The sequence below is a fragment of the Chionomys nivalis genome, chromosome 25, assembly GCF_950005125.1.
Source record: "Chionomys nivalis chromosome 25, mChiNiv1.1, whole genome shotgun sequence".
NCBI lineage: Eukaryota > Metazoa > Chordata > Mammalia > Rodentia > Cricetidae > Chionomys > Chionomys nivalis.
In genome coordinates this window covers 28279409-28299588 of record NC_080110.1, presented here as the reverse complement: position 1 = coordinate 28299588, position 20180 = coordinate 28279409, and the positions used below count along the sequence as shown (strand labels likewise).

At 50.0% G+C, this 20180-nt stretch overlaps 2 protein-coding genes across 2 annotated transcripts in view; both read right to left on the bottom strand.

The window, feature by feature from the left end:
* Positions 1 to 13173, bottom strand: part of Ikzf4 (IKAROS family zinc finger 4) — a 36731-nt gene extending 23558 nt beyond the window's left edge. Inside the window, exon 1 of the mRNA XM_057757991.1 lies at positions 12938 to 13173. The gene's annotated coding sequence lies outside the window, so the exon portion shown is untranslated. The remainder of the gene's footprint in view (positions 1 to 12937) is intronic.
* Positions 13174 to 13681: 508 nt separating this feature from the next.
* Suox (sulfite oxidase) lies at positions 13682 to 17733 on the bottom strand. Its single transcript, XM_057757858.1, has 4 exons — positions 17324 to 17733; positions 16059 to 16122; positions 15623 to 15800; positions 13682 to 15475 (listed from the first exon to the last, which is right to left on the bottom strand). Exons 2-4 carry the CDS (start codon positions 16109 to 16111, stop codon positions 14066 to 14068), a joined length of 1641 nt encoding a protein of 546 aa, XP_057613841.1. The 5' UTR covers positions 16112 to 16122; positions 17324 to 17733; the 3' UTR covers positions 13682 to 14065.
* Between the last annotated feature and the right edge of the window lie 2447 nt (positions 17734 to 20180).

Here is a 20180-nt window from a genome sequence, read left to right as displayed (position 1 = left end):
GAGGCACGCTCTTCTTTTAAAGATTTATTTTTTTTATTATTTTTAAAGTGTGTGTGCACGCGCGTGCATGTGAGTGCAGGTGTCCTCAGAGGCCAGAAGCACTGGACTCTCCTGGAGCTGGAGTTAAAATTGCGTGCTACCCTGTGCAGGCGCTGGGTCCTCTGCAAGAGCAGTCACCGAGACACCCACCACTCCGTGTCCCTGAGGTGCGCTCTTTACACTGGGTGGCTTCCTTTGAGAAGCTAGGCCAGGGCTGGGGCTACAGCACAGTTGATGAAGTGCTTGCCTAGCCTGCACAAAGCTGTGAGCTGAATTCCTGACACAGTGGCTCACCTGTGATTTTAGTTAGCGCTCAGGAGATGGAGGCAGGAGGATGGAAGTTTAAAGTCATTCTTAGATACAAAACTGAGTTTAAGGCCACCTGGGGCTCCAGAAGACCTCGTCTCAAACAATATAAAACAAAACAAAGCAAAATAAATAAGTAAGCAAATAAATAATTAAATACTTAAATTTTTTTTTTTCTTGCCAGGCAGTGGTGGCACACGCCTATAATCCCAGCACTCAGGAGGCAGAGGCAAACAAGAGCTAGTTCCAGGACAGGCTCCAAAGCTACAGAGAAACCCTGTCTCGAAAAAACCATAAATAAATAAATAAAAAAATAAAAAAAGTAAGCCGGGCGGTGGTGGCGCACGCCTTTAATCCCAGCACTTGGGAGGCAGAGGCAGGCGGATCTCTGTGAGTCCGAGGCCAGCCTGGTCTACAAGAGCTAGTTCCAGGACAGGCTCCAAAGCTACAGAGAAACCCTGTCTCAAAAAAAAAAACCAATAAATAAATAAGTAAATAAAATAAAAAAAGTAAATTTTTTTTCTTTAGAGTGACCCTTGTAGGAGAGGGTTTCTCTTTCCTTCCTTCCTTCCTTCCTTCCTTCCTTCCTTCCTTCCTTCCTTCCTTCCTTCCTTCCTTCCCTCCCTCCCTCCCTCCCTCCCTCCCTCCCTCTTTCTTTGTTGTTGGTTTTTGGTTTTTTTTTTTTTTTTGGTTTTTCAAGACAGGGTTTCTCTGTAGCTTTGGAGCCTGTCCTGGAACTCCCTTTGTAGACCAGGCTGGCCTCGAACTCCCAGAGATCCGCCTGCCTCTGCCTCCCGAGTGCTGGGATTAAAGGCGTGCGCCACCACCGCCCGGCTTGGTTTTTGTTTTTTTTTTTTTTGTTTTTGTTTTTTGGTTTTTCGAGACAGGGTTTCTCTGTGGCTTTGGAGCCTGTCCTGGAACTAGCTCTTGTAGACCAGGCTGGTCTCGAACTCACAGAGATCCGCCTACCTCTGCCTCCCAAGTGCTGGGATTAAAGGCGTGCGCCACCACCGCCCGGCTGGTTTTTGGTTTTTTGAGACAGGGTTTCTCTATAGCTTTGGAGCCTGTCCCGGAATTTGCTTTGTAGACCAGGCTGGCCTCAGACTCACAGAGATCCGCCTGCCTCTGCCTCCCGAGTGTTGGGATTAAAGGCGTGCGCCACCACCACCCAGCACTCGGTATTTGTTTTCCCGAAAGCTAGGAGCCAAACAGTAGATGGACTTTACTCTGCCCAGAGCTCCCACAGCACTTGACCCTCCGCTTTCCACTCTCCACCCCTCAAAGCTCCTCCTCCCTATGCCAGCAGGCGAGCAACTGTCTCCTAAGAGAAACTGGGTCAATTTAGGCAGAGCCTGCCTGAAACACCATGCCAGGTACTAGGTAGTATATGGAGAAAGAAGCTAGCAATCCAATATAAACTTGGCTCAAAGACCTCAAATGGGAAGGAAAATGGTTTAAAGCAACATGAATACATTGGGCCTGCTGGTACACACCTGTAATCCCATCATTTGGGGGAGACTGAGGCAAGGGTATTGCCATGAGTCTAGGTCAGCCTGGGCAATATAGTGATTACTAGGACTACAAAGCAAGCCTTGTCCACACACACACACACACACACACACACACGCATGTGCGCAAACACGCATGCGCACAAACAAGACCGAGAGCAAGCGCACACACACATGCATACACACACACATCAGCACATCCCTGAGTTTCCAACACCTGAAAGGCTGAGACAAGAGAAGTGCTATGAGTCTGGGGGCCAGCCTGAGCTACGTAGCAAGACCTTGATTCAAAACAAAAGCAAAATCACAATGCCACACAATGCTGGAGTGTAGTGACCTTCTGTTTGTGTTTTCACAGACAAAGTTTGTCTGAAGATCAGAGTGCAGAGCTAAGGCACTCGGGGTCAGGGAGTTCAAGGCCACCCTGGACCTTCAGAGACCGAACCTGTCTAAAAGATAAACAAAGCTCACACAAGGAGATCCCAGCACTCAGAATCACACACCTTTAATCCCAGCACTGGGGAGGTGGAGACAGGACTGGTAAGGCTGGGCAGAGAGAGGAATATAAATCGGGAGGAGACAGGAACTCATTGCAGTCTGAGCAACAGTCTGAGGCTGCAGTCTAGGCAGTCAGCCTGAGGACAGGCTTGGTAGAGACAAGAACTCTAGTGGCTGCCGCTCTGCTTCTCTGATCCTTCGCTTTCACCCACCCCCCCATAGCTGAGTCTGAGCTTTTATCATTAAGACCAATTAGAATTGCTACAATGGAGAGAGATGTATGTAGTGTATTGTTCAGCTCAGTGAATTGCAGTGCAACTAGAATACAGAGCAGCAACTAGAAAGAGCCAGTCTCTCCTCCTCCTCCTCCCCACTAGGAAGGAAAAGCACTTCTGAAAGGGATGAGTATCAGTCATGGTGATCTCAGGGTGAAAGAGAGGAACCCTCCGCCCATGCTAAGGACTAAAGCCTGGTCTTCCTGTGTGTTTACGTATAAACCAGTAAAGAAGTTCAGAGTCGGGATCCAAGTGCCTTAGGAGCAGGCCAGCAGGAACAAAGTCCCAGGTCATGCTAGGAATATCCAGTCTTTAAAATAAGAAGCAGAGGGTGTAGAAACAACACCAGGGCAGGGGGACTTGTCACCCATTATCTCCTTTTAGATCTCAGATGGCTGCATCTTTCCTCTTATTCCTTCTGCTTCCTTATCCTCGCCATGGAGACTGCAGAAGAGAGAGCTCAGGTTTACTGGAACGACCGGAATCTCCCCACTGTAACTCCCCCCAACCCATATCTCATTTTGGAATTTAAGAAACGAAGAAAAAAAGGCCAAACTAGTTACTTTAAATCACAGGGTAAAGGGCACAAAAGATGATGCTTTCTGAGTCTTGTGGCTATGCCTCTGAGTATCCAGGCCCTGTTTATGGAACAACCCTTTATAGTCACTACCGTTCAACTGTATGCCTGGAGGGGTAGAGAAAGTAGAGCAGCTGGGCGATGGTGGTGCACGCCTTTAATCCCAGCACTTGGGAGGCAGAGGCAGGCGGATCTCTGTGAGTTCGAGACCAGCCTGGTCTACAGAGCTAGTTCCAGGACAGGCTCCAAAGCCACAGAGAAACCCTGTCTCGAAAAAAACAAAACAAAACAAAACAAAACAAAACAAAAAAACAAGAAAGTAGAGCAGGGGAACTCAATGTGAGCTTGATTAATTCTTAGTTTTTTATTCATTTTTTGTTTTCAAAGCAGAGTCCTTTGTTTGTTTCTTTTGGTTTTTCGAGATAGGGTTTTTCTGTGAAGCAGCTCTGGCTGTCCTGGAACCTGCTCTTGTCAACCAGGGTGGCCTCAAACTTAGAGCCATCTGTCTGCCTCTGCCTCCCGAGTGCTGGGATTAAAGGTGTGTGCCACCACTTCCCAATGGCAGAGTCCTTTTTAATTCTTATTTATGTGTGTGGTGAATGTGCATGTTTGCTCGCTTGGGCATGGGCATGTGTGCTCGCTTGGGCATGTGTGCTCACTTGGGCATGGACATGTGTGCTCGCTTGGGCATGGGCATGTGTGCTCGCTTGGGCATGGGCATGTGTGCTCGCTTGGGCATGGGCATGTGTGCTCGCTTGGGCATGTGTGCTCACTTGGGCATGGGCATGTGTGTTCGCTTGGGCATGGGCATGTCTGTTCTCTTGGGCATGGGCATGTGTGCTCACTTGGGCATGGGCATGTGTGCTTGCTTGGGCATGGGCATGTGTGCTCCCTTGGGCATGTGTGCTCGCTTGGGCATGGGCATGTGTGCTTGCTTGGGCATGGGCATGTGTGCTCGCTTGGGCATGTGTGTTCTCTTGGGCATGGGCATGTGTGCTTGCTTGGGCATGGGCATGTGTGCTTGCTTGGGCATGGGCATGGGTGCTTGCTTGGGTAGGCAGAGGACAACTTTGGCAGTCATTCCTATTTATCTGTGCATGAGTATAAATGTGTGTGTGTGTTGTGGGGGCACATGTAGAGATCAGAGGGCAACTTGAAGGAGTTGGCCCATTCCCTCTACTATGCAGGGCCCCTGGAATTGAACTGATGTTGGCTTGACAGCAAGTGCCTTCACCCCTTGATTCAGCTGTACCCTAACTTTTGAGACAGGGCCTCTCATTGATCTGGAACTGGGCAAGAAGTTAGGGCAGCTGGCCAGTGAGTCTCGGGATCCTCTCGTCCCTGTCTCCCACTGCCGGGGTTAGGGTTGCATCATCTCACCTGGTGATTGATTTGTTTATTCTTATTTTTTTAAAACAGATCCTAGGGGTTTGAGCGCAGGTACTTATGCTTGCAAAGCAAGCTCTTTACCAACTGGACTCTCACTCCAGCCCCAAGTAAGCCTCTTAAGAACATGTTATGTTCTAGGGGCTGGAGAGATGGCTCAGTGATCAAGAGCACAGGCTACTCTTCCATAGGACCTGGGTTTGATTCCCAGCACCAAGGTGACTCCGCTTCCAGGGGACCTGCTGCCCTCTTCTGGATTATTCAGGCACTGCATGCACACACCACACAGACACGCAGGCAAAACACCCGTAAGATAAAATAAATAAGTTCATTTTTAAAAAGACCATTTGTTATTTTAAATCATATGTATGAGGGGCTGGAGAGATGGGTGAGCAGAAACCTGAGTTCCTAACACCCATATCAGATCCCAGGCACCTGCAACCACGGTTCCAGGAAATCCGACTCTTCTGGCCTTCACACATGCCTGCACTCACGTACATTTACTGCACCCATCACACAATTCAGAAAAAATACATGTATGTGTCTGTGTCTACTTATGTGTCAGTGCCTGAGACCAGAGGTGTCATATCCCCCGCAGCTGGAGTGACAGGTGGCTGTTAACTCTCTCCATGGGTGCTGGGACCTAAACTTAGGCCATTGGGAAGAGCTGACAGCGCTCTGAACAGCTAAGTCATCTCTCCAGCCCTGAGACTATCTTTACGTTTTTTCACCTTTTTATTTTAATTTTTTTTTGTTTTGTGTGTATGTGCACGGGCATTTACGCTACAGCACAAGAGGGGATGCTGCAAGCTGACTCCTAAGAGTCAGTTTTCTCCTCCTACCATGTAGGCTCCAGGGCTTGAACTCAGGGCGTCAGGCTTAGTGACGAACACTTCTACCTGCTGAGCCAGCTTGCAGGTGCCCCCTGACAGAATCCTTTTTATTATTATTATTATTATTTGGTTTTTCGAGACAGGGTTTCTCTGTGGCTTTGGAGCCTGTCCTGGAACTAGCTCTTGTAGACCAGGCTGGTCTCGAACTCACAGAGATCCGCCTGCCTCTGCCTCCCAAGTGCTGGGATTAAAGGTGTGCACCACCACCGCCCGGCTCCTTTTTATTATTACAGTAAGACTTTTCAGTTATCATTTTATGTGTATGTGTTTTTTAAATACATGTACGTCTGTGCACCACACGTGTGTCTGGTGTCCGAGGAGGGCAGAAGATGGTGTCAGATCTCCTGGAACTGAAGTTATAGAAGATGAGCCACACCACATCAGGGCTGGGAATTGAACCCTGGTCCTTTGGAGGAGCAGCCTGTGCTGTTAAGCACAGAGCCATCTCTCTTAGCTCCTAAATTACTCTTTTCTTATTTTTACTTTTTTTTTTTTTTGTTTTTCGAGACAGGGTTTCTCTGTGGTTTTGGAGCCTGTCCTGGAACTAGCTCTTGTAGACCAGGCTGGACTTGAACTCACAGAGATTCGCCTGCCTCTGCCTCCCGAGTGCTGGGATTAAAGGCGTGCGCCACCAACGCCCGGCTTATTTTTACTTTTGTGACTGTGTATGAGCACATGTGGAGGTCGGAAGACAACAGGCGGAGCTGGTTTCCTCATTCCACCGTGCGGGCTCCAGGATAGAACGCAAGTCGTCAGGCTTGGCAGCATGTGCCTTGACCTGCGGAGCCGTCTCACCTGCCCAACAGAATCTTTTTTTTTTTTTTTTTGGATTTTTCGAGACAGGGTTTCTCCGTGGCTTTTTGGTTCCTGTCCTGGAACTAGCTCTTCGAGACCAGGCTGGCCTCGAATTCACAGAGATCCTCCTGCCTCCGCCTCCCGAGTGCTGGGATTAAAGGCGTGCGCCACCACCGCCCGGCCCAACAGAATCTTGATATGGAGTCCAACCCAGCCTGGGCTGTACAGCCTACACTGGTCTGTAAATCACAGCAATTCTCCTGCCTCAGCCTCCTGAGTATTCAGATGGGTTATAGTTGTGTGTCAGCATGCTGGCATTGATTGTGCTACAAAGATTTCACAAGTAAGTGGCTGGAATCACATAGACGCCTTGATTGGAGCAGGGTGGTAGAGCTTTGAAAAGATGAAAAACATTGTCTTTGGTACAAACCTGGCCAGAAGTTCCCCGGTGTGTGCTGCTCTGAAGAGCTCACTGTAGCTTGAGCCAGAAAAGACGTTTCCAGGCTCCTTGGGTAACGAAGATACTTGCTTGTGGTAAGCTACTTTGGTAAGCCTCTTTACTTCCTGAACCAGGCCCAAGGCAGAGGCCTCCAGAGCTTAGAGATGGAACGGAGCTGAAAGTTGATCCCTAATCTTTTGGAGACCAAATCAAGCCCAAAGCCACTTATCTGGTTAACAAGTAGCAGAAATGGAGCAGAGGTTTATGTCTTGGCGTTTAATCTTGTCCCAGCTGGAAAGCTTGGGGAGCTCTATTTTCTGTTTCTGTATGTGTGAATGTATGCGCGTTCACATTCCTGCGGGTGCATGCGTGTGAGCGCCGTGCACATGGAGCCCAGAGTGTTGTTGGGTATCTTTCTCTCTCCCCCATATGTGTACTGGGTCAGGGTCTCTCAGTCAAACTCAGAACTCCCTAATTTAGCCAACGTGTGAACCAATTTGTCCCGGGGTTCCCACGTCTGTGTCCTGTGCTGAGACTACCCGTGAGCCGCCTCTGCTGGCGTTTCTGTGGAAGCTGGAGAGCAGAACTTCAGCCTCACACTTAGCCAGTGGATGGTTTTTAGGTCTCTGAACAGGGACTTAAATCCTTGAACTGAAATCTGAACAGGGACTTAAATCTTTGAACTGAAAACACGTGATTTATAAAGTCTCCTTGTGTCTTTTCAGAAACTGTGGGCTCGAGAACAATGACAAACCTGGATCTTTTTATGCTAACATCAGCACCAGCCAGCGTAAGGTTGGTGCTGACAAGTATTGACAAGGTCCATCTTACCTAGGGACCAGGTTCACGTCCACCTCACATGCTCTTTTGTTTTGTTTTGTTTTGTTTTTCGAGACAGGGTTTCTCTGTGGCTTTGGAGCCTGTCCTGGAACTAGCTCTTGTAGACCAGACTGGTCTCGAACTCACAGAGATCCGCCTGCCTCTGCCTCCCGAGTGCTGGGATTAAAGGCGTGCGTCACCATCGCCCGGCATCTCACACGTTCTTAGATGTTTTCATCTGGCAAAATTTGACCCTGTCTTTCTGTTTCCAGGACAAAGTTTATGATGCTTCTGAGAAGAAGGGGCAAATCAATAGCCTGGCACTCAAAGCCAGCAGAGTCTCCAGCCGGCAGAAGCACAAGACCCATAGGGTCCCCCGCCTCTGACACTGTACTGTTTGTTATACAGGCAAAATGAGTGACTCGAGGCTAGATGCACCTGCCAACAAGGCTTATCCTTCGTTAGCGTCCTTAGCGAGCAGTGTGGATGTGCGCCCACACACTGTATGTAAAGAGGGAGTGGAAGTAAGGCGGATAAAGTGTATGACACTTTGAGAGAAAAGAATTGTTTTGTGGATTGTGGGTGGGACATGGGGGGCGGGGAAACATGGGGTAAGTTTCTCCCATGCTGAAAAGAAAGTATAAGTTAACAGATTTCAAACTAAGAGGAAATAAGAAGAAAAATTCAGTTGCAAAAACAACAGCAGTGGACTCTTTGGACCAGCATGTATCAGGGGTTTCTGTCTGGCATTGCCACCAAAGACAGTATTTTCTGTATCCCCCAATTTCCTGCCACCCTACCCTAGTCCAGACTTCTACATAATTTTTTAAAATTAATTAATTAATTTATTATGTATACAATATTCTGTCTGTATGTATGCCTGAAGGCCAGAAGAGGGTGCCAGACCTCTTTACAGATGGTTGTGAGCCACCATGTGGTTGCTGGGAATTGAACTCAGGACCTTTGGAAGAGCAGGCAATGCTCTTAACCACTGAGCCATCTCTCCAGCCCCCACATAATTTCAAATACCTGAAAGAGATAATCTTTGGCTTCAAAAGTGACGAGTTTGGAAAAAAGGTAACGTCTTGGAATATGCATTACTCTTAATTTTCTGAGATGAAGGGGGTTGCTTAGAAGCTGCACTTGAACTCACTGCCCTCAGACATCAGCGTGTTTGTGGCACCAATTTCTATTGGCTGGAGCAAGATGAAGTTCTGAAGCTGCTCACACAAAGGCAGCTCTGATCACCCTGTGAGTTCACTGCAGAAGCTCCAGAGAAGCCTCCCCTGCTTCTTCTGGAAAACTCAGTTTCTCCTAAGACAATTTTGGTTTGAGGCACCCATCCCTCTTCCTATTCTTTGTTTGTTTGTGACACGGTTTGTCTGTGAAACAGTTCTGGCTGTCCTGGAACTTACTTTGTAAACCAGGCCTTGAACTCACAGAGATCTGCCTGCCTCTACCGCCTGTGTGCTGGGATTAAAGGTGTGCACCACCACTGCCTGGCCCCTCTTGTATTCTTTTTTTTTTTTTTTTTTTAAATTTTCGAGACAGGGTTTCTCTGTAGCCTTTGGTTCCTGTCCTGGAACTAACTCTTGTAGACCAGGCCGGCCTCAAACTTACAGAGATCCACCTGCCTCTGCCTCCTGTATGCTGGGATTAAACATGTGCACCACCACCTCCTGGCCCCTCTTGTATTCTTATGAACTAAGGAGCTGCCTGGTGTCTCTGGTTTCAGGCTGTTGGAAGGCTAAAGTGTACACCACCAAGGAAGACTGTGACCTACTACTACCCACGAGGAGGCGAGGAATCACTAGCTGGGCTTTATAGAGACACCCACCAAACAAGGCATGCTTGTTTTTTTTTTTAAATTTGAATACAAGGAGATTTTATTTTTGTACAGGAGATTCCTTATAGATGGTTGTGAACCACCATGTGGTTGCTGGGAACTGAACTCAGGTCCTCTGCAAGAGTAGTCAGTGCTCTTAACCTCTGAGCCATCTCTCCAGCACAAAGACATGTTTTTTTTTTGGTTTTTCGAGACAGGGTTTCTCTGTGGTTTTGGAGCCTGTCCTGGTACTAGCTCTTGTAGACCAGGCTGGTCTCGAACTCACAGAGATCCGCCTACCTCTGCCTCCCGAGTGCTGGGATTAAAGGCGTGCGCCACCACCGCCCGGCAAAGACATGTTTTTTAAACTTTATCTCATTTGACCTTTTTGGAGGGGTTCGAGACAGGGTTTCTCTGTGTAGCCCTGGCTATCCTGGAACTCACTCTGTAGACCAGGCTGGCCTCGAACTCACAGAGATTCGTCTGCCTCTGCCTCTCGAGTGCTGGGATTAAAGGCGTGTGACACCACCACTCATCTGGGCTTTGAGATTTCGAAAGCCCATGCCAAACCCAGTTTTTCTCTTTCTGCCTGTGGATTTGGATGCAGTTCTCAGCTACTGCTCCAGTGTTTATCCGCATGCCGCTATGCTTCCCGCCATGATAATAGACTAAACCTCAGAAACTCAGTGAAGACTAATTAGGTGCTTTTCTCTTGCAGAAGTTGCCTTGGCCATGGCGTCTCTTCACAGCGGTAGAACAGTGTCTAAAGCAGGGTGTTTTCCCGATGGATGTCGGCACACCAAGTGCATGCCTACTGCCTGAAAAGGCCTGCAGAGAGTGTCAGTGCTCCTGGAACTGGAATTACAGCCTGTTACAGGCCACCACGTGGGTGCTAAGAATTGAGCCTACGTTTCTAGATGAGCAGCATGTGCACTCAACCGCTGAGCCATCTCTCCAGCTTCCACCCTATTTTTTGAGACAGAGTCTCTCACTGAACCTGGAGGTGATTAATGGGTTAGGCTGGCTGGCTAATAACCCACGAATCCACCTGTCTCTGGTCTGTGCCCCACCCGCACAATGAGATCACAGGGGTGTGTTGTGGCTTTGGCGTCTACTCGGATGCTGGAGATTCAAACTCAGGTCCTTGGGCTTGCAGGGCAAGCACTCTGTGTGTGTGTGTGTGTGTGTATCAGAGCACGTGTGTGTGTCAGAGGATGTGTGTGTCACAGCACGTGTGTATCATACCATGTGTGTCACGGCATGTGTGTGTCAGAGCACTTGTGTATATCACAGCATGTGTGCATGTCACAGCATGTGTGTGTCACAGCATGTGTGTGTGTCACAGCACGTCTGTATCACAGCAGGTGTGTGTCACAGCATGTGTGTCAGAGCACGTGTGTATATCACAGCATGTGTGCATGTCGCAGCATGTGTGTATCACAGCACGTTGTGTGTATCACAGCATGTGTGTGTGTCACAGCATGGATCTGGAGATTAGAGGACAACTTTCAGGGTTGGCTCTACCTTCCACCCTGAGAGTTCTGGGGATTGAACTCGAGCTAGGTCATTAAGGCTTGGTAATAGCAGCCGGGTGGTGGTGCACACCTTTAATCCCAGCACTTGGGAGGCAGAGGTAGGCAGATCTCTGAGTTTGAGGCCAGCCTGGTCTACAAAGCAGGCGCCAGGATAGCCAGGGCTACACAGAGAAACCCTGTCTTCAAAAAAATCTTAAAAAAAAAAAAAATCAAGCTAAGAAGAAAAGTTTGGTTGCCAGTCATCAATTCTCTTCATACTGGTTCATCTGGAAATTCTGTCTTGAAACCAAAAAAAGGTTTTACCAGAGTTTAAGCCTCCCAGAGATGAAAGAACTATTCGGGCTTCTGTGTGCAACAGTGCAGAGCCGCGTCTCAGTCCCTACCACTTCTGAGAAAAACGCGTGTGCCGAGAGAAGGGGGGCAAAACTCTGCACGCACTAGTTGGCGATCCTCCAAACCTTCCTAGAAGCAGCTGGAAGATTCTCAGCCTCAGATGAGCAGATGGGGTACCTTATTTCTTATCAAAAAATCCACATTCCACGGGGCAGTGGTGGTGCACGCCTTTAATCCCAGCACTCGGGAGGCAGAGGCAGGCGGATCTCTGTGAGTTCGAGGCCAGCCTGGTCTACAGAGCGAGTTCCAGGACAGGCTCCAAAGCAACAGAGAAACCCTGTGTCGAGCCCCCTCCTCCCCGTAAAAAAAAGTCCACATTCCATTGAACATTCCACTTATCCCACGAAAGGGCTACTAGTCACGATTTAAATAAGATACAATAACAAGACTCACATGCTGAGGGCCTGTAATCCCAACACTTGGGAAACAGAGGCATAAGGCTCAGAAGTTCAAAACCATCCTTAGCTATAGCAAAAATGAAGCCTTCTTAGAAAACATGAGATCCTGGCCTAAAACCAACAGTTGAGCATGGTGGCACCTGCCTTTAATTCCTGCAATCAGGAGGCAGAGGCAGATGAACGGATCTCTGTGAGTTTAAGGCCCGCCTGGTCTACAGTGTGAGTTTCCGGCCAGTGAGGACTATATAGTGAGACTGTCTCAAATAAATCAACCAGCCAAAGCCCCAACCAGCCAATCAACCAACCAAATAAGCAAAACCCCACAGAAAAACATCACAGCTGCAGCTGCAGCATTCAGAAGCGAAGGTAGGGGAATCACCACAAGTTCAGGGGTTAGAGGCCATCATGAGCTTCATGGTTCAGGCCCAGCCCGGGTTACACGAGACCCTGTCTCAGAAAATCAACCATGGTTCACTTGCCTTGAGAGCCTGGAGACATCACTTCAATCCCTGGAACTCACATAAAGATGGAAAGAGAGAACTAGCTTCAAAGTTGTCCTGGCACTGGCACGCAGTTGTATACACACACACACACACACACACACACACACACACACACACACACGCTACTTTACCAACCAACCAACCAACCTAGCAAACCACTAAACAACTCTAGCAGATAAAGGGTAAAAAGCCGAGATGGGGCTGTATGAGGATGGTTTTGATATTTAGAAAGAGGCATTCTGCCACCCGTTTATGTAGCTCCCACCCAGAGATTTACCATAGGGCTTCGTCTTGAGCAGTGGATTTTTTTTTTTCCTTCCCAGCCTTGCTTCTCAGGTTCCCTATGCTTCTCATCCAAACAGTAGGACAGACAGGCTCCATTCTGTTTTTTCTCCCCCTCTGTCACGGCCTCCTGGAGACAGTCCTAGACAGGCCTTGGCCTTTTCCTCCAACATTCTCAATGAAGCCCGCGGGCACCTTGCTTTTTCTGGTACTCAGTCGCTTTGTTTGTCCCCCTATTCCATCCTAGCCCTTCCCCACACAGGAGCCTCCCACAGGTCAGTTCCTGTCTTCCGACCAATCCCCAATTCTGAGGTCTCTGGCCAAGGTGCTGCAGACAAGCTCCTGCCCCTTAAACCCAGACCGCCCCTCCCCCAGGCTGCGACTCCCCAGCTCGAGTCCAAGCTAAAGCCCCGCCCCGAAGGCCAGGCCCCGCCCCCGCCCCTCGCGGGCCCCGCCCCTCACTCACCTGAGGCGTCTCCGCGCGCGCGCGCAGGCTGTTGGGGGTTGGGGGAGAAGGGCGGTGTCGGGTGGGAAGAGGGGTGGCGAGTCCCCCACTCTGGCCCAGGTGGCCCAGCGCGGGGGCGATGGGGTCACTGAGGCGGCGGCAGCCAGGCCGAAGCCGGGATCCGGGCGCTCAGGGGTGGCGGCTCCATCTCCATCAGGGGCTTCACCTGAGGAGGGACCGGCCCCCCCACAGAGCCCCCCTTAATACGGCCATTCCCCCCTCCGGAATAACTTCCGGTCCCACTACCAGGCGACAGGCGACTGGGCCAAACACCGAGCGCCCCCAAGCCGGGGAGACTGCTGAGGGAAAAAAAAGGGAGAGGAGCTAGGGGAGAATAGCCGAGCGCCGAAAGATTTAAGTCCAAAAGGCCCCGCCGTGCAGAGGTTAAGCCAAAGCTATCTCTTCATCTGCATCTAATTTGCAAACTAGGTGCACACGGGAGCCCCGTGTGCCCCGGCACGTCTGCTCCTCGTTCCAAGGTTTGCCCCTGCCCTCAAGATAATACTGCTTTCAACCTCTTGGCATTGTCAATCCTGCCGGGAGAGCAGGAATCGTGGAAACGGTTTGAGGGTACCAAACATTTGAAAACAATCTCTCCTCTCTTCGGAGGTACCGCCAGGTCAGGTGAACTAGCTAGGTTGAGACCCGCTCCTTCATTTCCAGAGACTGCACCCAAGAGGTCCCAGTCATAATCTTAAACAGGCACTTTATTGGTGTATTTTTCTCAAAGTAGAGCCCTAAAGGGAAACCCCTCGCATCCCATAGGCAGCAGAAGATAGGAAAGTACGCTTGTCACACATTCCCACACACTTGGCTGAAGAAGGCCTGGGTGGGGAGGCCTTAGAAGCCGAGGTGCGGCTGGGTGAGAAAACATGTCTTCAGAACTGCAGTCACCTCCAGGGTCTCCAACAGCTCTCTCCTGGCACAGGGTCAGAGGCCAGGAGCGTGTGTGCTGGGCACAGCTTAAGACACTGTAAACACAGGGTTGTGACCCAAGAGGCGGAAGGAAATGTTTTTCCATGACAACGACGATTAAAGATGGGTTAGAAAGGAGTTTAGGTGGTTTTTAGGTGGCTCTGCTCGATGCCTTCATGGGACAACATGGACACGGACACGGTGCCAGGCATTGCTGAGTACGCCTCTCAGGTTCCAGATGGGGGCCACAGTGTCTGGCTGCACGTTGTAACTGTCATCCACAGCTTTACAAACGACCTCCAATTCCTTCTGCTCTGCCGGCACCTGAGCTGTCAAATGCCATATTCGCCAAGCCCAGGCCTTCCGGGGACGCTGCTCCTCTCCCTCTAGCTGAGCTTCCTGCCAGGTTAGTCCACCATCTATAGACACATCCACCCGAATCACGGCCCTGCCACCGCCGCTCCACGCGTAACCCTTGATAGTCACCTCTCCCGATTCTACAGTTGCCCCGTCTTGAGGTTCTGTGATAGCTGACTGGACAGGCAGCTCCTGAATCGCTGGAGCTTGATCGAAGTCTACCGTGTCCCAGTCCACGGATGGGGAGAAGCCTTTGTAATCCCGCCGCTGCCAGTGGCTGTGGCTCTCCTCCGACTCCACGCTTACCCTGCCGAGCCATTTGACCTGGCGGGCACCTACCACACCGGGAACCACCACCCGCACAGGGAAACCATGGTCACGAGGCAGAGGCTGACCGTTCATTTCATACGCCAGGAGGACCTCGGCTTCAGGATCCAAGGCCCGAGCCAGAGGGATAGATGCTCCATAGGCAGTCCCAGTGGGGTCTGAGTCCAGTCCCTCAAAACAGACATGGGCCTCAGTTTCACGGGGTCGGTAGCCAGCCTGGGCTAACACATCGCAGAGTCGTGCCCCAGCCCAGCGTGCGGTGCTGATGGCTCCTGTCCCCCACTCCAGACCCTTCACCGCCTTAACCTTATTCATCTCGGCGCGCCGGTTGCCAGCACACTGCAGAGTGACAGTGACCTCGTGTTTGGGAAACTTATACAAATCATCCAAGGACAGGGACAGCGATTGACATCCAGGAGCCCCTACTATATGCAAGCGATAGGTGTCTGGGTCCACGTTAGGTACAGGCAGGTGGTTCCGCGTGAAGAAAATTGGGTTTGGTGTGATGTAGTTTTCTGTTAGCAGTTCAGGGGGAGGCTCTGCATTAAAGGGGCGCTGGCTATTAATCCTCAGGGCTGGATGACGACTAGGATCATCGGCATAAGGGTCAGAGGCCTCCAAGGTGGGGGAGACATTATCTTCAGGGTTCAGTTCCCCAATCTTATACTCAGACAGCAACTCACGTACATGGGGCTGGTTGTGAGATGCATAGAGGGCCCAGAAGGGTTCTATAGGACCCCCGGCTGCTAGCATCAGTTTGGACGGTCCTCCCGGATGCAGGTCCACAAATTTTGTGACATCAAAGACCTCAGAGCCTAGAGTTACCCAGACTCCAGTTTCAAGGCTGTTGTGGGACCTCACTTCCTCTCTGGTGTACACCCGGGGTGATTCCTGAGCAGCCTACAGATAGGGGAGGGAGAAGGCAAAAGGAAGAGATGTGAAATCACTCTAGGCCATTCTGACCCCATCCACAGCCTGAGCCCTGGAAATGGAAGGAGCAGATAGTGTCTCTGCAGTGTACTAAGTCAGAGCCCCTTTCCCGCTTACCCTGCAACGATGGTCATGGTAGGCCAGCGCTGCACCCAGACCTAGCAGGGCCCCCACCACTTTCCATCTCCCAGTTCTCGAGTTCTCATCAGGACAGGTGAGGCTGGGGTGCTGAGGTTTAAATGAATCATTCATGGAGCACGCTGGGATGCAGAGCCTCGAGGGGGTTGGCTTGACTCTGGAAGAAAGAGATCTTCAGCCTCAGGAAAGTCCAGTGAAAACCAGCGAAAGTCTGAGGCTGCCTCTCCCTGCTTAGTCACTGGTTTTCAGTTGGGGTTTAGTTTCTTCCGGATGGGTAGGACCAGTGAAATATGGCTTTCTCATTCCTCCAGGGTCATCTCTGTACCGCCTTATCTTCCAGATAAGATAAATATCTACCAGATAAGGTAACTATTGAGATAGGTTGGGTGATAAGTGCCGGGCTGGGACAGCCTACCTGACAGCCCGCGGAAATCCCACCACCACCGTTCTGCACAGCCGCAGCAGCATTGTGGCAGGACCTATAGGAAGAAGATTCTGGGTTTCAAAACAAGAAAATCCCTGTGAGGGGACATTTGGGAGACCTGAGAGTCCGGGGTCCCAGTGGGTTCTGGCGGCAAAGGCAAACTTGGAACACTTTAGCGGGAGTGGGGGTGGGGGTGGGGGGGGAAGTACACCGGCTTCTAGAACAATGCCCCAGGCCAACGCACCTAAGGACAGATGAAAGTTTGCCAATTATTTAAAAAAAAAGAAAAAAAAAAGGAAATGATACTGGGTATTGAACCCAAGGCCTTGAGAATGTTAGACAAGTGCCCTACCACTGAGCTTATACCTCCAGCCCCCAGGTTGTGATTATTTCTAAAGTGCAGCTTTTGAAAACAGAGACAAGAGGCAGCAGGAACCTAATGGGGTGAAGGAGTCCAAATCTTTGAAGCAAACTGCCTTGGGGTTATACAACCAGGCCTTGTCGTTAACCGGCTCCCCGGGCAACACAGCAGCCTCTCTGAACTTGTATCGTCTCTACCCAGAGGACCTGATATGAAGAGTAAACAAGTAATAACATTCATTCGCAGTTCTCTCCCTCCACCCCCTCTAAAATAAATACCCCGTCTAGGAACTGAACCCCAATGCAGCGTCTCCACCCTAACCTGGTAGTGTCCTCAACGAACTGAGAGAAGTCAACGGCCAGAGTGTCGGGACGGGCTAGAGGAAGAAGTTAATGCTTCTGCTCTCTGTCCTGCAACAGTGTCTTCCTCACAGCCCGGTGCCTCTCTGACCCAGGAGTGGGGTAAGAAGCTGCTGGTTGCTGGGATGCTAGGGGTGGGGTTGTTACGGAGGGGGAAGCCGGGAAGATGGAAATAGATGCGAATTCTACTGCTCTTTATGTCTGGGTCATGGGGAACTGTACTCTTTCTACCACCTACCCTTAATTTCAGCAACCCGATTTTACCAGCTCGGTCCGAGGCTTGGGAGCTGTGGCCTGCTAAATACTGAAATGCCACTCTTTGGTGTAAGCGCCTTACTTTCCGGAACACTTTAAGTGGGAGGGTGTGTCTGTCCAGAATTCGACCTGGAAGGTAGTCCTGCGACCCCAGGAGCACCCAGACATCGTGAAAGGAGGTACTGGTCCTTTTGCTACTCCTAAGATTTGGAGCTTCACTGACCGTCTTGGTCCCACCTTTGCTCTCCCTCCTGTCTCTCCCGGTGGCAGGGTCCCCTTACCCGGCTCGGTGTCCGCAGCGGAACAATTTCACCCGCCCCATGCGGGGCAAGAGCTCCCCGCGCGGCTGGGCGGGGCGGGGCGGGGCCTGGTCATGACGTGCACGGTTATGCAGGCGTCCTCACGCCCCTCGCCCGCGCCGCAGCCATTGGCCCCTAGCTTCGCGGCTGCTCCTGAGGAGGGTTGGCAGCTGTCACGGGGTCGCCGGATACGGGGCGGGGGGCGGGGCGCCGCCGGCTCCTGGCTGGTGTAGGCCTCTCCCTCCTAGGGCAGTGGACACACACTGATGACCAGAGCAGACCGCAGCTACGCAGGGCAATGAGAGGCCTCACTGATGAAGGTGACGAGGGTCCCGAAGGCGACCGCGACGATGGGGACCAAAGCTAGTTTCCCCGGGAGGCCTCCTGGTCTGTAGTATGTCCCGCGCCTCTGCAGTTGTTTAGCGTTGCAACTGTTGAGCCCTGCTTGTTTTAGGGCCAAGAATAACAGAAGAAATGACGCGTCTTAAAATGGTGACTCGAAGGCTCCCATAGTGAATTTCTTTTTTTTTTTTTTTTTTTGTTTTGTTTTTTTGTTTTTTTGTTTTTTCGAGACAGGGTTTCTCTGTAGCTTTGGAGCCTGTCCTGGAACTCCCTTTGTAGACCAGGCTGGTCTCGAACTCACAGAGATCCGCCTGCCTCTGCCTCCCGAGTGCTGGGATTAAAGGCGTGCGCCACCACCGCCCGGCCCATAGTGAATTTCTGAAGTGCGAAACCAACAGCACTGAAAATTTGTCTTTTATTTGAGGCAAGGTCTTTCTGTGTAGTCTTGGCTAGCGTGGAACTGATTTTGTAGACCAGGCTGGTCCAGAATTCTTGAGTGTTGGGCTTAAAAGTGTGCACCACCATTCCCAATCCTTAAAACCATCTTTTAAAATTTTTATAGTGTGTTTTGGGGGGTGGGTGCAGGCGTGGTGGTGCACGCCTTTAATCCCAGCACTCGGGAGGCAGAGGCAGGAGGATCTCTGTGAGTTTGAAGCCAGCCTGGTCTACAGAGTGAGTTCAGGGACAGTCAAGGCTGTTACACAGAGAAACCCTATCTTTAAAAACCAAAACCAAACAAAAAACAAATACGCACTTTAACAAAAAAATGGCAGTTTAACGAAAGTATGAACATTATGGTCTTGTATATCAAAGTAAAGGACACTAATAGAATAAATTCCTTCACTCTTAACCAGTTACTAGAGACTGGAAACTTGACACTTAGCCCGTGCGCGGTACAAACATTCTTAGACTGCCCTCTAGAGATCAGAGGTTGAGCTACAGACATCAATTTAAAGCAAAACATTCCAGATTTTTTTTCCTTTAGTTTTCCAAACAGGATTTTTGAGCGGAATCAGGGACCCCGAGCAGGGAGTGTTACTTAAGAGGGGACATGATGGTGACAAGGTGATATTGGCTCTAAAGTTTCTGGAACGGAAAGGTTCCAGCCTTTGTGAAGGTCATCCTAACGACTGCTCAAGTTTCAGCTGGTGTTGTAAACTTAGGGAGGCTAAAGCCATCCTGGGCGAGGTACACACCAAGACCCTGTCCAACAAGTAAATGCTGCTTGGTATGGTTTCTTCCCCCATCTACAAACGCCGCCCAGTTTTATCTGATCAAACATCTCCTGTAGCTCAGCTGTCTCAGACTCGGGATGTGCCTGAGGATCCACACACCTGGCTCAACCTTCACACTCATCTCACGGAGAGACTGGTGAATTAGGAGAGACGGCTCGGAAAGAAAGGGCTGCCTGACCCCAGTCCTCTCAACATTCTAACTTGAGATTCCTGTAACTATACCCATTATCCTGTTTTACTTGCTTTCTGTGTTTCAGCTTCCTTTGGACTGTGACAAATGGAAGGACTTCAAGCAGAAATAAGAAACAGATCCAGGCAAGATTTTTTTTTTTTGTTAGGGTGTTGGGGCTGAAGCTAAGTTAATTCAGTCATTTATTTTTCTTCCTTTTTGGAGATACGGTCTTTCTAAACTAATACTGAGGATCCCCTGAAATCACTTTTTTTTTTTTTTTGGTTTTTCGAGACAGGGTTTCTCTGTGGCTTTGGAGCCTGTCCTGGAACTAGCTCTGTAGACCAGGCTGGTCTCGAACTCACAGAGATTCACCTGCCTCAGCCTCCCGAGTGCTGGGATTAAAGGCGTGCGCCACCACCGCCCGGCTGAAATCACTCTTTTTACAGCAGGTACAGGTCACCATATACAGCTGTCGTGTGTGCTGGGTGCTGAACCAGGTCCTCTGCAAGAGCAGCAAGTGCTTTACACTGCCAAGCCGTCTCCCCACGATTTTTACTTTTCATGTTTAGGTTACAGCTCCAATTCAGAAACTAATATGCAAACGAGTCCTAGGAAAATGCAAAAAATACTGCATAGCATTTCCAACAGATCAGCCATGCCATTCCTCTTCCAGTCTCAAGAAACTCCAAGAGAGATCCTCAGACACACCAGTGCACACAGAAACGATAGAAATCATATGTGATAAGTTATCATGTCTTTGAGCAGGAACAGTTCACAAAACAAAGGTTATTTTCCAAATTGGTTCTTCAAGTGTCCAAGAAAAGGTTAGAGAAAATAATGAGGTGCCATTAATAAGATGGGGAGGAAGGTTCCATAGTATCTCACTGGGTTCTTTCTTCCCAGTTTTTGTTTGTTTCCAAGATAGGGTATCTCTGTATAGCCCTGGCTGTCCTGGAACTCATTCTGCAGACCAGGTTATCCTCAAACTCAAGATATCTGCCTGCCTCCTGAGTGCTGGGATTAAATGTGACGGTGCCCACCACCGCCCGGTTTCCTTCCCAATTTTGTTTCAGGCAGACAAATAGTAAAA

Coding starts and splice junctions, on each gene's coding strand:
- Suox (XM_057757858.1), bottom strand. CDS start 16,111: ATGCTGCTGCGGCTGTGCAGAACGGTGGTGGTGGGATTTCCGCGGGCT. Junction 15,801..16,058: donor GGATTTCCGCGGGCTGTCAG/GTAGGCTGTCCC, acceptor TCTTTCTTCCAG/AGTCAAGCCAACCCCCTCGA. Junction 15,476..15,622: donor ACCATGACCATCGTTGCAGG/GTAAGCGGGAAA, acceptor CCCTATCTGTAG/GCTGCTCAGGAATCACCCCG.